Source organism: Lipotes vexillifer, unplaced genomic scaffold (assembly GCF_000442215.2).
Source record: "Lipotes vexillifer unplaced genomic scaffold, Lipotes_vexillifer_v1.1 scaffold1106, whole genome shotgun sequence".
Lineage (NCBI taxonomy): Eukaryota > Metazoa > Chordata > Mammalia > Artiodactyla > Lipotidae > Lipotes > Lipotes vexillifer.
The window spans coordinates 276,662-293,324 of record NW_006776601.1 but is presented as its reverse complement, the minus strand read 5'-3'; the positions used below and the strand labels follow the sequence as shown (position 1 = coordinate 293,324).

Here is a 16,663-nt window from a genome sequence, read left to right as displayed (position 1 = left end):
AGCTATAATCATACATTCTTCTTTCTCATTTCAGCTTTAAAAGTTTTTGCTTCATGTATTTGAGGCTCTGTGGTTTATACACATTAGTATATCGTGTCTACCTGGCAGATTGAGCCTTTCATCATTATATAATATCCCTTTTTTTCTCTGATAATTTTCTTTGCTTTGAAGGCTACCTTATAAGATATTAATATTGTCACTGCTTTTTATTTCTCTATTATTAATGTGTACATAGTATATCTTTTCCCATCCTTTTACTTTCAACCTACCTGTGGTTGAATATGAAGTGAGTTTCTTATATGCAGCATATAGTTGGATTTGGTTTTTTAATTTTTTAATCTACTCTGCTAATCTCTGTCTTTTGATTGGTATGTTTAGACCATTTACAACTAAGGTAATTATTGATATGTTAGCACTTTACGATGCTATTTTATTATTTATTTTCTACTTGTTTCCTTTGGTTGTTGTTGCTCTTTATTCTTTTTATTGCCTTTCTGCAGGTTATTTGAACATGTTTTAGGATTCCATCTTAATTTATAGCACTTTTGAGTTCATCTCTGCAGTTTTCATAGTGGTTGCTCTGGGTGCTACTTGTAACTCTGTACTTGGTATCACAGTGTTTACCATTTAAAATGAAATATAGAAACCTCACTTCCAATTACGTCTCTTTACCTTTCCCACCTTTACATATCATTGTTAACTCATTGCATAACTTCTATTTCTTTTGTGAGATTTTTTCCTTTTGGGTTTTATAAATCATATTTTATTGAAACAAATCATAATACCATCTAATACTCAAAAAATGTCTATTGTATGGACTCATATTTCCTATCTTTCTATTGTTTCTTCTTGCGTTCTGAGGCTTAAGTTTCCTTTTATCATTTTCTTTCCGTTTGAAGAAATTCCTTTGTCCAGTCTTTCCAGGATGTATCTGCTAGTCACAAAATCTTTTAGTTTTCATTCATCTGTGAATGTTTTTATTTTCCCTTCATTTCTGAAAACTAGTTTTGCCAGATATAAAATTATGGGTCAACAGTTATTTTCTTTCAGTGCTTAAAAAGATATTTGGCCATTTCCTTTTTCATGATTTCACATGAGAAATACATTCAGATTGGTGTTTCCCTATAGAGAATGCATTGTTTCTCTCTGGCTGCTTTCAGGATTTTTTTGTCTTTAGTTTTCGAAAGTTTAATTATGATGTGTATTGCATGGATTCTTTGGATTTATCCTGTTTAGAGTTCATTCAGCTTCTTGGACCTCTATGTTGATGTCATTCATCAAATTTGGGAAGTTTTCAGTCATTGTTTCTTTGAATGCTTATTCATTTCCCCACTCTTTCTCCTTTACTTTTTGGGACTCCAATGAAATGAATGTTGGATATTTTGTTATTGTTCCACAGGTCCCTGAAGCTCTGGTCATTTTTTCCCCAATCTCTTTTCCATTATTCATATTGGGTGAATTCTACTGTTCTGTCCTCATGTTCACTGATTCTATTCTTCATCATCTCCAGTCTTCTGTTGAGCTCATCCAGCAAGTTTTTAATTTCTATTGTATTTTTCAGTTCTATAATTTCCACTTGTTTTTTTGCATAACTTCTATTTCTTTTCTGGGATTTTCTACATTTTTATTTAAGACAATTTGTAATTGATTGTTGTTGGAGCATTTTTATAATGTCTGCCATAAAATTCTTTTCAGATAACTCCAACATTTGGTTCATCTCAGTGTTGGCAGCAGTTGATTTCACTTTTCATTCAAGTTGTGATTTTCTAGGTTCTTGATTTATATCCCGGACATTTTGTCTATTGTGTTAGGACAATCTGGGACCTATTTAAATATTTTATTTTACAGGAATTTACTCTATTTAGGTTTAACACATGAGTCTTAGCCTACGTTTGTGGGCTGTGATTCCAGCAGTTTAATTTTCAGAGACTTTGTGACTGCCTGAGGGAGGCAAGTGAGGAAATCCTTCTATTAGTAACCACCCCCCGCCCCCAGCTACCCAGGTTTCTCTGGGCAGGGAGGAGAGATAAAGTGATTTCTGGGACCAGGCTGCTAGCTACAGGGCTGCTAGCTGTGACAGGTTCTTTTCATGATTCCGCCAGTCAGCCCTAATGTCTCTGGGCAGAGGAGGAGAGTCTCTGGCCCTTGGGGACAAAGAGGCTTCCCCAGGTGGGGCACCTGCTTTACCTGGGTGTCTCTTACTGGTTCCTCCCATCCACATCAGTATCTCTCCATAGAAGAGAGGAGTCTCTGGCCCAGCAGGATAGGAGAATGCTTCCCCTGGTCACTTATTTTTGGCAGGACTCCCAGTTGTTCCCCCTTGCCTGAAGTTGTCAGAGGGACTCCCACTACATCTAGGGGGAAGAACAAGCTACTGGACTACTTTCTGTTGCCAAGTGGGTAGTCAGAAAAACATCAGGTCTGGGTGGCTGCCTTCTGTTGGTTGGGGGACACAAGATGCCCTGCCTGTGTGTTGTCATCTGGTCCTGGGTTCCCAAACCAGATCGTCTTCTTCTTAGCCCCCTTCAGAGTCATCTTTTGCTTGTCTCTTGTGTCATTTCTAGGATATATAAAGTTGTGCTTAGGGAGGAGGAGCAGGGAAAAAGAGGTCTATGCCATCTTATCCAGACCAGAAGTCCCACAGCTACTGAATTATCCATTAAAATTTTATTTTTTCTGTTTTACCAATTTAGACGCAGTTACATTATGGATAGTAAAAATCCCAAAGACACCTTTGCACAGTGCAGGTATTTAACCAATATTCTCTAACATGTAATTAATGAGACTGGGAGAAACAACGGATGTTAATACAAAAGGATCTAAAATGAGCTTAAGGCCATACACATAAAGATACTGTTGAGGAACATGCACGCACGCACGCGCACACACACACACACACACACACACACACACGCAGGCACGCACTTCCTTTCAGGCCATATACTTACAGTCTGCTTAAGGAGAGTCTCTACATGAAGCACAAATGGACTGATGAAGCCACCAGAAGGGGCTGAGGAAAATGAGAGAGAGAGGTAGGGCCTATTACAGAGAGGCACAGACCCTTCCTCCTGGGGCACTGAGTAGTCAAACCTGCCTGGATGCCTTTGCTTGGGGAATAACTCTGCAAGGCTGAGTAGTGCCAGGAGAAAGGTTGCTCCAAAATTATCAGGTTGGCCTGGCTCTTCTCTGAGCTTTAGTCGGGAATAAGGCTTAATTTCATCAAGTGCATCAAAACAGATATTTGGAGCAGAATCCTCAGGCCAGTAGCTTTCACTTACTTCTTCTTTACTTATGTACTGTGTTGTTCCCAAGAAGCATTTAAAGTGGTTTCAATGGATGCATGTTATACAGGAAAATATAAATTAGATATAGGCAAAAAAAAAAAAAAAGGCAAGAAGAAAACAAATGACAGGAATAAGACTGGTGCAAAAGTGCTTCTCTGTGACTTTCTACACACGCAATAAATAGCCTGTGAGAGGGCACATTGCTGGAGTATTTCCTGTGCCATCTCTGAGTGAACCCTCAAAGGCATTCAGGACCAGGCTTGGGGGCAGTAAAGTGGACTCGTAACATGGAGGGATTAGATATGCTATAGGGGGAGACAAGTTTCCACGGAAATTTCCCTATAGTACTCCATAGATTTTCTGCTTCTAAGAGGAGCAGGAAATGTTTGATTTCCTCTTAAAGATTCCTGAGTTCTCACTTTGAGAATGGCCACAGTTCTGAGCAGTGTAACCTAGTTGAAGACTCAGGCTACTAAGTTCCTGAGGGATCACATCCCAGTTAGAATTCATTACAAGTCTGATTATCTAAATATGCAGAGTGTGTACCAAGGCTAAAACTACAGTCATTAATTCCTCAAACTTTGTTTATAAAATTCTTCTATTTGATTCTCAGAATCTAAGCCAAAACTTTAGATACAAACTTGTGGTGTCCATCTCAAGTCAGCTGGAATGGCCCCTCCCAAGTCAGCTGGAAATCTAGGTGATGCTGATGACATGCAGGAGCTGAGAAGTAGCCACAGAAGCAGTGCTGTGCCTGGTGACTAAATGACCACACTCCTTCCACTATGGGAGCTGTCTCTCTCCTGGGGAATAGAAGAATATACAAAAATCCAGTCAGCTGGGCTCTATTGTCTATGTATACAATACACGAGTAGGCTTGATTCTGGTGCAAATCCTCAGTGAGTGGTGGCTGCTGGGACAGCAGCTCTGAATCTAAAAATTATTTCTTGACTTGTCATGAAGCCAGTTTCTCCCCTTGGCTTATGTTTCTCATCTTTCTACCTCGCTGGAGCCTCCCTCAAACACCTTTAATTTCTGAAAATTTCTTAGAGTCTCATTCACTCTGCTTTTTGCTGATTTTTAACATCTTTAAGTCTCTCTTAGATCGAAAAACAAGGTACCCTGTTCCATTCATCAGTCCCTCTCTCTATTATTTATTCATGAAGATATGGCCCAGTTTTCCTTTTCCCATTTATATTCTCCTGAACCATTTGTTCTCAGCCCTTGTCTAAAAAGTTAAGCTTCACACCTTGGTATTTCTCTGATGTTATTTGTTCAGATCACTAATAATCTCTTCCTGACCAAACGCGGTGGCTTTTCTTCAGAAGTTATCCCACTTGATCTTTTGGCTTTCTCATCTTGTGCTATGAGGGCTTCAAAAACTATGGTTTTCATTTCTCGTATGTCTCTAACTTTGTATTGGAGGAGATTATTTTTATTTCAGTTTTGAATATCTATAACGTCATCTATGAATGTGACCTTTCTTCTTTGAAATGGCAAGATAAGGTATCTGCCTCAAAACATACTGTTCAAAATGTATATGTATGTACTATATTCACGTTGCTATAAAAATTCTGTGTGTTTCCATTTTATCGAGAAAGTGAGTTTTGAGAGCATGGTTTCTAATCAAAATGCTGTGGGATGGGAGACTGTAGCCAAGGTGGCAGAGTAGAAAGGCCCTGAGCTCACCTCCTCTCATGAGCACACCAAAATCACAACTATCTCCAGAACCACCATCAATAAAAAACAAAACAAAAAAAACCTGGAACCTACAGGAAAAGATCTCCTACAACTAAAGATATAAAGAACCACAATGAGACAGGTAGGAGGGGCAGACTTGCAATATAATCAAATCCCATACCCCTGGGTGGGGGAACCACAAACTGGAGAATAATTATATTGCAGAGGTTCTCCCACAGGAGTGAGAGTTCTGAGCCCCACATCAGGCTCCCCAACCTGGGGATGCAGCACCAGGAAGATGAGCCCCCAGAGCATTTGGCTTTGAAGGTGAGCTGGGCTTAATTGCAGGAGCCCCATAGGACTAGGGGAAATAGAGACTTCACTCTTAAAGGGAGTACACAAAAGCTCCCATTCACCAGGACGCAAGGCAAAAGCAATACTTTGATAGGAGCCTGGGCCAGACCTACCTGCTGGTCTTGGAGAGTCTCCTGGAGAGGTAGGGGTGGCTACAGCTCACCCTGGGAATATAGAAACTAGCTGCAGACATATTAAACATTCAGCCACATGAACACTCCTGGCAGCTGCCATATTGGCTCATTAGAGTCAAGACCTGGGCCCACCCAATAGCCTGTAGGTGCACTAGTGCTGGGACATCTCAGGCCAAACAACTAACTTGGCAGGGACACAGCCCCACCCATCCACAGACAGGCTGCCTAAAGACTACAGAGCCCACAAAAGCCTCTAGACACAGCCCAGCCCACCAAAGGGCCAAGACCCAGCTCCACACACCAGTGGGCAGGTACCAGCCCCTCCCACCAGGAAGCCTGCACAAGCCTCTAGATCAGCCTCACCCACCAGGGGGCAGACACCAGAAGCAAGAAATCCACAATCCTGCAATGCAGGCCAGATCCTACCCTGGGACCACCTGGACCCTGGCCCTGCCCACTATCATGTGAATGCAAACTTCAGGACACCCCAGACCCCATACCCAACTGTGTCAGGAACTGCCCCCCTTCCACCAATGGTCTGAAACAAGCTCTGAGATCCCTGGACCCTGCAGCAAGACTTGGGAACTAGCTCTGCCTGCCAGTAGTCTGGCACTAACCCCAGGATCTGGCTTCACCTGCTAGTGGGTGGGCAACAGCCCGAGTCTTCAGGATCCTGACTTTGCCTACCAGGGAGCCAGCACTAGCCCTGGGGAGCCCACTTGGTTTCCAAAACCAGGCACCTCATGACCAGACCACACTAAACAGCAGCCAGCAGCATCTGTACAAGACAGGGGCTGACACCAACCAAACTAGGGGCCAACCAAGCCTACTAGACTGCCCACATAGGCTGCCTCAACAGAAGGACCCAAGCAGCCCTCTTAGGGGGAACACCTAGAGAATACAGCTTGGGTAACAAGAGGGGAATGCACTGCTGGGACCCATAGGACACCTCCTACAGAGGGTCACTTCTCCAAGGTTAGAAACATAACTAATATACCATATATACAAAAATACAAATAGCAACTTGGACAAAATAAGGTGGCAGAGGAATATGTTCCAGACGAAGGAACAAGATAAAACCCCAGAAGATGAACTAAGTGAAGTGGAGACAGGCAATCTATCTGAGAAAGAGTTTAGAGTAATACTCATAAAGATTATCAAGGAACTCAAGAAGAAAATGGATGCACAGAGTGAGAAGTTAGAGACTTTTAACAAAGAATTAGAAAATATAAAGAACAACCAAACAATTGAAGAATATAATAACTGAAATAAAATATTTATTTATAGATTGCTGTATAAAAACCTCATGATAACCACAAACCAAAAATCTATAATAGACAGATGCACAAAAAAGAGAAAGAAGTCCAAACATAACACTAAAGGTAGTCATCAAATCAGAAGAGAAGAGAACAAAAGAAGAAAAGGAAAAAGACCAAGAAAAACAAATCCAAACCAATTAACAAAATGTCAGTAAGAACACACATATCAGTAATTACCTTAAATGTAAATGGACTAAATGCTCCAACCAAAACACATAGACTGGCTGAATGAATACAAAAATAAGACCCATATATATGCTGCCTACAGGAGATTCAGTTCAGATCTACAGACTGAAAGTGAGGGGATGGAAAAATGTATTCCATGCAAATGGAAATCAAAAGAAACCTAGAGTAGCAATACTTATATCAGACAAAATAGAGTTTAAAATATAAAGACACTGGCACAGAAACAGAAATATAGATCAATGGAACAGGATAGAAAGCCCAGAGATAAACCCACGCACATATGGTCACCTTATCTTTGATAAAGGAGGCAAGAATATACAGTGGAGAAAAGACAGCCTCTTCAATAAGTGGTGATGGGAAAACTGGACAGCTACATGTAAAAGAATGAAATTAGAACACTCCCTAACACCATACACAAAAAAAAACTCAAAATGGATTAAAGACCTAAATGTAAATCCAGACACCATCAAACTCTTAGAGGAAAACATAGAACACTCTATGACATAAATCACAGCAAGATCCTTTTTGACCTACCTCCTAGAGAAATGGAAATAAAAACAAAAATTAAAAAATGGGACCTAATGAAACTTCAAAGCTTTTGCACAGCAAAGGAAACCATAAACAATGAAAAGACAACCCTCAGAATGGGAGAAAATATTTGCAAATGAAGCAACTGACAGAGGATTAATCTCCAAAATTTACAAGCAGCTCATGGAGCTCAATGTCAAAAAAACAAACAACCCAGTCCAAAAATGGGCAGAAGACCTAGACATTTCTCCAAAGAAGATATACAGATTGCCAACAAACACATGAAAGAATGCTCAACATCATTAATCGTCAGAAAAATGCAAATCAAAACTACAATGAGGTATCACCTCACACCAGTCAGAATGGCCATCATCAAAAAATCTACAAACAATAAATGCTGGAGGGGGTGTGAAGAAAAGGGAACCCTCTTGCACTGTTGGTGGGAATGTAAACTGATACAGCCACTATGGAGAACAGTATGGAGGTTCCTTAAAAAACTAAAAATAGAACTACCATATAACCCAGCAATCCCACTACTGGGCATATACCCTGAGAAAACCATAATTTAAAGAGAGTCATGTACTAAAATGTTCATTGCAGCTCTATTTACAATAGCCCGGACATGGAAGCAACCTAAGTGTCCATCATTTCCCGGGTCTCTGCTGCAGTAACAACTATTTCCCTTCACTTTATCCAAACGAAAACAAACTGAAGCTTCCCTTGATGTACGACGCATGATCAATAACCTCCCACTTCTCTTTTCATAGAAAACTCATTTTACTTTAAGGCAAACACGATGAGTGATTAAGATCCATAACAGAGACCCTGTGGATGGGAGAACCTAGGGGCAAGATGGGAATAAAGATGCAAACCTACTAGAGAATGGACTTGAGGATATGGGGAGGGGGAAGGGTAAGCTGGGATGAAGTGAGAGAGTGGCATGGACATACAGACACTACCAAACGTAAAATAGATAGCTAGTGGGAAGCAGCCACATAGCACAGGGAGATCAGCTCGGTGCTTTGTGACCACCTAAAGGGGCGGGATAGGGAGGGTGGGAGGGAGGGAGATGCAAGAGGGAAGAGATATGGGGACATATGTATATGTATAACTGATTCACTTTGTTATAAAGCAGAAACTAACACACCATTGTAAAGCAATTATACTCCAATAAAGATGTTATATATATATATATGTATATACACATACATACATATATATACATATATATATGTATATATATATATACACACACACACACACACATATATATATATATAAAGACACTGACAAGTGTCCTTGTCCTTATAAGAGACAAGGACACTACATAATGATCAAAGGATCAATCCAACAAGAAGATAAAGAAATTGTAAATATATATGCACCCAACATAGGATCACTTCAATATATAATGCAAATGTTAACAGACATAAAAGGAGAAACTGACAGTAACATAATAATAGTGAGGGACTTTAATACCCCACTTACATCAATGGACAGATAATCCAGACAGAAATTAGTAAGGAAACGCAGGTCTTAAATAACACATTAGACCAAACGGACTCAACTGATATTTATAGAGCATTCCATCCAAAAGCAGCAGGTTACACATTCAAGCGCACATGGAACATTCTCCAGGATAGATCACATGCTAGGCCACAAAACAAGCCTTGGTAAATTTAAGAAAATTGAAATCTTATCAAGCATCTTTTCTGACCACAATGCTATGAGATTAGAAATCAACTACAAGGAAAAAAAACTGCAAAAAACACAAACACGTGGAGGCTAAACAATATGCTACTAATGGATTACTGAAGAAATCAAAGAGGAAATTTTAAAAATACCTAGAGACAAATGAAAATGAAAGCACAATGATCCAAAACCTATGGGACTCAGCAAAAGCAGTTCTAAGAGGGATGTTTATAGCAATACAAGCTTACCTCAGAAACAAGAAAAATCTCAAACAAACAACCTAACCTTATACTTAAAGCAACTAAAGAAAGAAGAACACACAAAACCCAAATTTAGTAGAAGGAAAGAAATCACAAAGTTCAGACCAAAAATAAATGAAATAGAGACCAAAAAACCCCACAAGAACAACAGAAAAGACCAATGAAACTAGAAGCTGGTTCTTGGAAAAGATAAACAAAATTGATAAGCCTTTACTCAGACTTATCCAGGATCATAAGAGAATGCTATGAGCAACTCTCTGCCAATAAAATGGACAGCCTAGGAGAAATGGACAAATTCTTAGGAAGTACAATCTCCCTAGACTGAACCAGGAAGAAACAGAAAATACACACAGACAAATTACCAGTAAGGAAACTGAATCGGTAATTTAAAAACTCCCCAAAAACAAAAGTCCAGGACAAGATAGCTTCACAGATGAATTCTACCAATCATTTAGAGAAGTGTTAACACCTATCCTGAAACTATTCTAAAAAACTGCAGAGGAAGGAACACTTCTGAACCCATTCTCTGAGGCCACCATTACCCTGATACCAAAACCAGACAAAGATATCACACAAAAAAGAAAATTATAGGCCAATATCACTGATGAACACAGATGAAAAATCCTCAACAAAATACTAGCAAATCGGGCTTCCCTGTTGGCACACTGGTTACGAATCCACCTGCCAATGCAGGAGACACGGGTTCAAGCCCTGGTCTGGGAAGATCCACACGCCGTGGAGCAACTAAGCCCATGCGTCACTACTACTGAGCCTGTGTTCTAGAGCCCATGAACCACAACTACTGAGCCCATGTGCCACAACTACTGAAGCCCGTGTGCCTAGAGCCTGTGCTCTGCAACAAGAGAAGCCACTGCAATGAGAAGCCCACACACCACAACGAAGAGTAGCTCCCACTCACCACAACTAGAGAAAGCGCGTGCACAGCAACAAAGACCCAACGCAGCCAAAAATAAATAAATAAATAAATAAATAAAAATACTAGCAAATCAAATCCAACAATACATTAAAAGGATAATTTACCATGATCAAGTGGGATTTATCCCAGGTATGCAAAGATTTTTCAATATCCGCAAATCAATCAGTGTGATACACCACATTAACAAATTGAAGAATAAAAACCATATGATACAATCATCTCAATTGAAGCAGGAAAGGCTTTTGATACAATTCAACATCCATTTATGATAAAACCTCTCCAGAAAGTGGGCATGAAGGGAACATATCTCAACATAATTAAGGCCATTTATGACAAACCTGCAGCTAACATCATACTCAATGGTGAAAAGCTGAAAGCATTCCCTCTAAGATCAGGTACAAGACAAGGATGCCCACTCTTGCCACTTTTATTCAACATAGTTGTGGAAGTCACAGCCACTGCAATCAGCGAAGAAAAAGAAATAAAAGGAATCCAGATGGGAAAGGAAGTAGTAAAACTGTCACTGTTTGCAGATGACATGATACTATACATAGAAAATTCTAAAGACACTACCAGAAAACTACTAGAGCTCATCAATGAATTCGGTAAAGTTGCAGGATACAAAATTAACGTATAGAAATCTGTTGCATTTCTATACACTAACAACAAACTATCAGAAGAGAAATTAAGGAAACAATACCATTAAAAAAAAAATACCTAGGAATAAACCTATTTTAAGGGGCAAAAGACCTGTACTCTGAAAACTATAAGGTGCTGATGAAAGAAATTGAGGATGACACAAACAGATGGAAAGATATACCATATTCCTGGATTGGAAGAATCAGTATTGTTAAACTGACCATACTACCCAAGGCAATCTACAGATTCAATGCAACCCCTATCAAATTACCAATGACATTTTTGACAGAACTAGAACAAAAGATTTTTAATGTGTATGGAAACACAAAAGACCTTGAACAGCTAAACAAATCTTGAGAAAGAAGAACGGAGCTGGAGCAATCACACTCCCTGACTTCAGAATATACTATAAAGCTACACTAATCAAAACAATATGGTACTGGCACAAAATCAGACACATACTTCAATGGAACAGGACTGAAAGCCCAGAAATAAACCCATGCACTTATGGTCAATTAATCTACAACAAAGGAGGCAAGAATATACAGTGGAGAACAGTCTCTTCGACAAGTGGTGATGGGAAAACTGGACAGCTACCTGTAAAAGAATGAAATTAGAAAATTCTCTAACACCATATACAAAAGCAAACTAAATGTAAGACTGGATACTGTAAAACTCCTAGAGGAAAACATAAGTGGAACACTCTTTTGACATAAATTGCAGCAATTTTTTTTTGGATCTGCCTCCTAGAGTAATGGGAACAAAAGCAAAAATAAACAAATGGGACCTAAATAACTTAAAAGCTTTTGCACAGCCAAGGAAACCATAAACCAAATGAAAAGACAACCTACAGAATGGGAGAGAAATATTTGCAGGCGATGGGACCAACAAGGGATTAATTTCCAAAACATACAAACAGCTTATACATCTCAATTAAAAAAAAACAACCCAATAACCCAATCAAAAAATTGACAGAAGACCTAATTAGACATTTCTCCAAAGATGACACACAGATGGCCAACAGGCACATGAAAGGATGCTCAACATCACTAATTATCAGAGAAATGCAAATCAAAACTACAATGAGGTATCACCTCACGTCAGTCAGAATGGCCATCATCAAAAGGTCTACAAATGATAAATACTAGAGAGGGTGTGGAGAAAAAAGAACCCTCCTACACTGTTGGTGGGAATGTAAACTGGTACAGTCACTATGGAAACAGTATGAAGGTTCCTTAAAAAACTAAAAATAGAGTTACCATATAATCCAGCAATCCCACTCCTGGGCATATATCTGGAAAAGAAGCAAACTCTAATTTGAAAAGAAACATGCACCCCAACGTTCATAGTGGCACTATTTACAATAGCCAAGACATGGAAGCAACCTAAATGTCCAGCGACAGATGAATGGATAAAGAAGATGTGGTATATATGCATAGGCATAGAAAACAAACTTTATGGCTACTAAAGGAGAAAAGGTGGGGGAGGGATAAATTAGGAGTTTGGGATTAAAATATGCTACTATATATTTATAAAACAGATAACCAACAAGGACCTACTATATAGTGCAGGGAACTAACTATACTCAGTATCTTGTAATAACCTATAATGGAAAAGAATCTAAAAAAGAATATATATACAGATGTATATATATACACACATATATACACAAATAATATATATAAAGCTGAATCACTTTGCTGAAACTAATACACATTGTAAATCAACTATATTTCAATCAGTTTTTTCTTTTTTTTGGCCACATCACGCAGCATGTGGGATCTTAGTTCCCCAACCAGGGATCAAACCCATGCCCCCTGCAGTGGAAGCATGAAGTCTTAACCACTGGACCATCAGGGAAGTCCAATAAAATTTTTTTTAAAAGATGTGGTATATATATACAATGGACTATTACTCAGCCATAAAAAAGAATGAAATAATGTCATTTGTAGCAACAAACGGATGGACCTAGAGATTATCATACAAAGTGAAGTAAAGTGAAGTAAGTCAGACACAGAAACACAGATATCATATAATATCACTTATATGTAGGATTATAAAATGATACAAATGGACTTATTTACAAAACAGAAATAGACTCACAGTCATAGAAAACAAACTTATGGTTATCAAAGGGAAAGGGGCAGGGGATAAAGTAGGAACTTGGGATTAACACATACACACTACTATATATAAAGTAGATAAACAACAAGGACCTCCTGTATAGCACAGGGAACTATATTCAATATCTTGTAATAATCTATAACAGAAAAGAGTCTGAAAAATAATATATATATAAAACTGAATCACTTTGCTGTACACCTGAAACATTGTAGACCAACTATACTTCAATAAAAATGTGGGATGAATGCTCTCTGACAAAGGAAAGCAACAAAATGGGGCCAAAGGAAGTTGTACAGCACTTTCTAAAGAAAAGACATTATCAAAGAATAGACATTTTACTGAAAGTAGAAGAAAGTACCATAATCTAAAATGTTTTTAATTAAATCAAAGAGTCAAGAAAAAAGAAAAGAATCTTGGATTCTCTACAGCAAGTTTGAGTTTAGCTTGGAGAGGAAAGAATGCAGTAGCTTTCTCTTGCATTAGAACAGGTGTGTACAGGCCAAGATTGGAACAAATCAGCAATGCCTTGGGAAGCCCTTTCTGACAGAGCAAGACTGGAAAGAAAGATGATCGATTTGAAGGATACCAGAAACACAGGGGCCACTCAGTCTGAAACCCCTGGAGTTTAAAGCTTGATATTACCGCTTCTTATATTTCTGAGACTGTTGACTTTTGGTGGAGTGAAAAGACCACCAGACACGCAATGAGATCTTGGCTGGAGTCCTGGCTCTGGAGTCAAATGGAAGATACCTCAACATAACTTCCCTTTTCTCATGGGCACTGTGCAGACAACACTCCTTACCTAGTTCAGTTCCCATGAGATCATTTACATGCAAGGCCTTGCCTGTTGGTATCTACTTGTTAAACATTACAGAGAGACTCCATTTGAGCCAAAAGATTTTTGATTAATTAATATTACTCCGAATATTTAATAAAGTATTTTTAATAAGTATTTTGTAAAAAGTTATGGTAAAGCTGTAACTATTGAAAGCTTGATTTAAGAAAATAGTGATACATCTTATCAGCTCAATTTAAGAAACTCAAGTTATATATAATCAAAGATCACCATCTAGTGGCCCAATTGTACTATAACTTCTAAAGTTAGCTGCAAGCTCCAAAGACTTCAGAGGCTAGAAGGTGTGTAGAAAGCATCCGGCCCTGCCAAGGAGAGGAGTGAAGAGATATTTGGGGCCCACTAAAAGCATTCAAATTTCAAGTTACAAACAAAATAAACAAAACACAGTGCCCTTCAAACGAATCAACCTTCCAAATCAAACTTTGGTCTTGGGCCTCTGGTCACTCAGAGTATGAGTGGACAGTTGAATGTGATAAAGTAAAGTGATAACTATTTTGGAGATAAGCTCAGAGAAATCCAAAACAATGAAGGCCTTTACAATTATCTTGAGCGACTTTGCCTTTCACAAGTAACTTTACAATCGAAAATTTGGTTTGCGGGCCTCCCTGGTGGCGCAGAGGTTGAGAGTCCGCCTGCCGATGCAGGGGACACGGGTTCGTGCCCCGGTCTGGGAGGATCCCGCATGCCGCGGAGCGGCTGGGCCCGTGAGCCATGGCCGCTGGGCCTGCGCGTCCGGAGCCTGTGCTCCGCAGCGGGAGAGGCCACAACAGTGAGAGGCCCGCGTACCGCAAAAAAAAAAAAAAAAAAGAAAATTTGGTTTGCTTGTGATAGAATTATTGGTGTGTACATCTTGATGATAAGAAATAAAGTCACAAGAAAACATAATTGCCCCACACAATTTTCTTCTAATTAGGCAGCACGAGTTATTGAAAAGGGCATAGTCTTGAGTCAGGGCTTTGTTCAAATTCTGGCTTCACTCCCTATTGGCTGTGTAACCTTGAGCATGTTGCTTAACTTCACTGAGCCTCACAGGGCTATCGCAAGGATTAAATGAAATAAGGCTTGGAAAGGGCTTATTCTGGTATCCAAAACATAACTGGTGCTCCTTTTACCTTTCTCTCACTTACAAGAAACCATATAATTTAGAAGAAAATAAAGAAAAAGTTTAACTTAAAAGAAAACAGGGTTTGGATTTGAAGCCCAAAGCTGACTTTTAAATTACATTTTTCTGTTAAAATGAAGATAAGAGACTGCCTAGTAATCATATGACCAAAGTAACAGTGGTTGTCCTGGCTCTGATTGATTCTGTATTTTCTTTCAGGGTGTAATTTTCTTACTGGTTACATGGAAGAAAGAGTTGTATCCACCGTAAAACGAACATAATAGTACAAACCTCACAGGGCGTTGAAAGGATTAAATGAGATGTTGCATAAATGTCCATAGCTCAGTACCACTTTGTAAGGATACTACTAAGTTTCATTATTACTGGTCTTTGCCTCTCTCGTGGGACATCTGTGAGAATATAATTGCCATTGATTATTTCAGAAATGCCTGCAGGCTTTTGCTACCTTCCTCACAAATCACTCTTTCGCCAAGGTTCTTCCCTAGAAAGACCGGCACTGGGGCTCTCATAAGGTGCCTGTTTCTTTGTACACACTATGCAGGTGATTGGTTTTAAAACAGGTCACAGCAGAATTTGCATTTCCAAATGAGAGTTGTATCCTTCAAAGTGCGTGAGAGATTAAAATTCTTGTTCCTCTAATATCCCTCTACTCTGGGAACTTCCCTCACAACCTACTACATATTCCTTTATCTCAAGAGAAGCAAAATGGAAAAAGGATTTTAGTCGAATAGAGAAATAGATTTTTGTGGGTAGCCTGTAGGTTGGTTCTGAGGCAGTTCATGAATATTTCTGAGCAACAGCCAGCATAACTTTGCAAAGTGACAACACAGAAGGAATACTATCATAGGGGTATATTAATTATAAGATGATATTTTAAAGTCGCATCTTAAAGGAGAAAAAAGGTCTATATTCAGAGGCTTAAAGAGCCTGCATCCCTCTTTGTGCCCCTTTCCATTGGCACCTTGCCTGTTCACAGAGTCCTAAAGTTTCGACCCATATTTGGGATATCAGGGTTTTGGGGGGTTTTGTTTTGTTTTTGTTTCCCTAAATCACTTTAACGATACTTTCCGGAGGGGTTGGGGGTGGGTCTCAGGCCCTTGCACACTGACTTGCAGCACCCAGAAGTGGCACAAATGTCCTGTCAGGCCCACGGTTCTAATTTGGGGTATGGAAATTGTTGCTAAGTAAAGCAAGGCAGCTATGACAGGAAGTAAAGCCTTGGCCGGTGGAAGCCTGTGCTGGAGTTCTAGCTCCACTACTCACAAAGCGCTTAATTATTTTGAGCTTCGTTTCCTCACCCATGAAATGGGGGGACCCGGGCTCGACTGGCCTCAGGGGACTGTGATGAGGGCTGGAGCCAGACTGAGAGTGAGAAGGCCCTCTTAAGCATCACGCCCAGAGTCCCTCCCCCGCTCTTGGCACTCACTGGTCCCTTCCAGCTCTGCAAGAGGGGTCTCACCACGCCCAGAGGGCCAGCGGGGCAAAACAGAGATGAGGGACCCTCCGCGGCGGCAGGTGAGGTGGCCCGTGTCAGCCTGGCTGAAGGG

The 16,663-nt window shown here is 39.7% G+C and overlaps 1 protein-coding gene across 2 annotated transcripts in view; it reads right to left on the bottom strand.

Moving 5' to 3' along the window:
• Positions 1-4,009: 4,009 nt before the first annotated feature.
• ILDR1 (immunoglobulin like domain containing receptor 1) overlaps positions 4,010-16,663 on the bottom strand; it is a 40,167-nt gene continuing 27,513 nt past the window's right edge. For both annotated transcript variants that reach the window (XM_007450497.1, XM_007450498.1), the window contains one exon: positions 4,010-4,087. In XM_007450497.1, the coding sequence (XP_007450559.1) occupies positions 4,046-4,087 (42 nt within the window). In that variant the 3' untranslated portion in view covers positions 4,010-4,045. The remainder of the gene's footprint in view (positions 4,088-16,663) is intronic.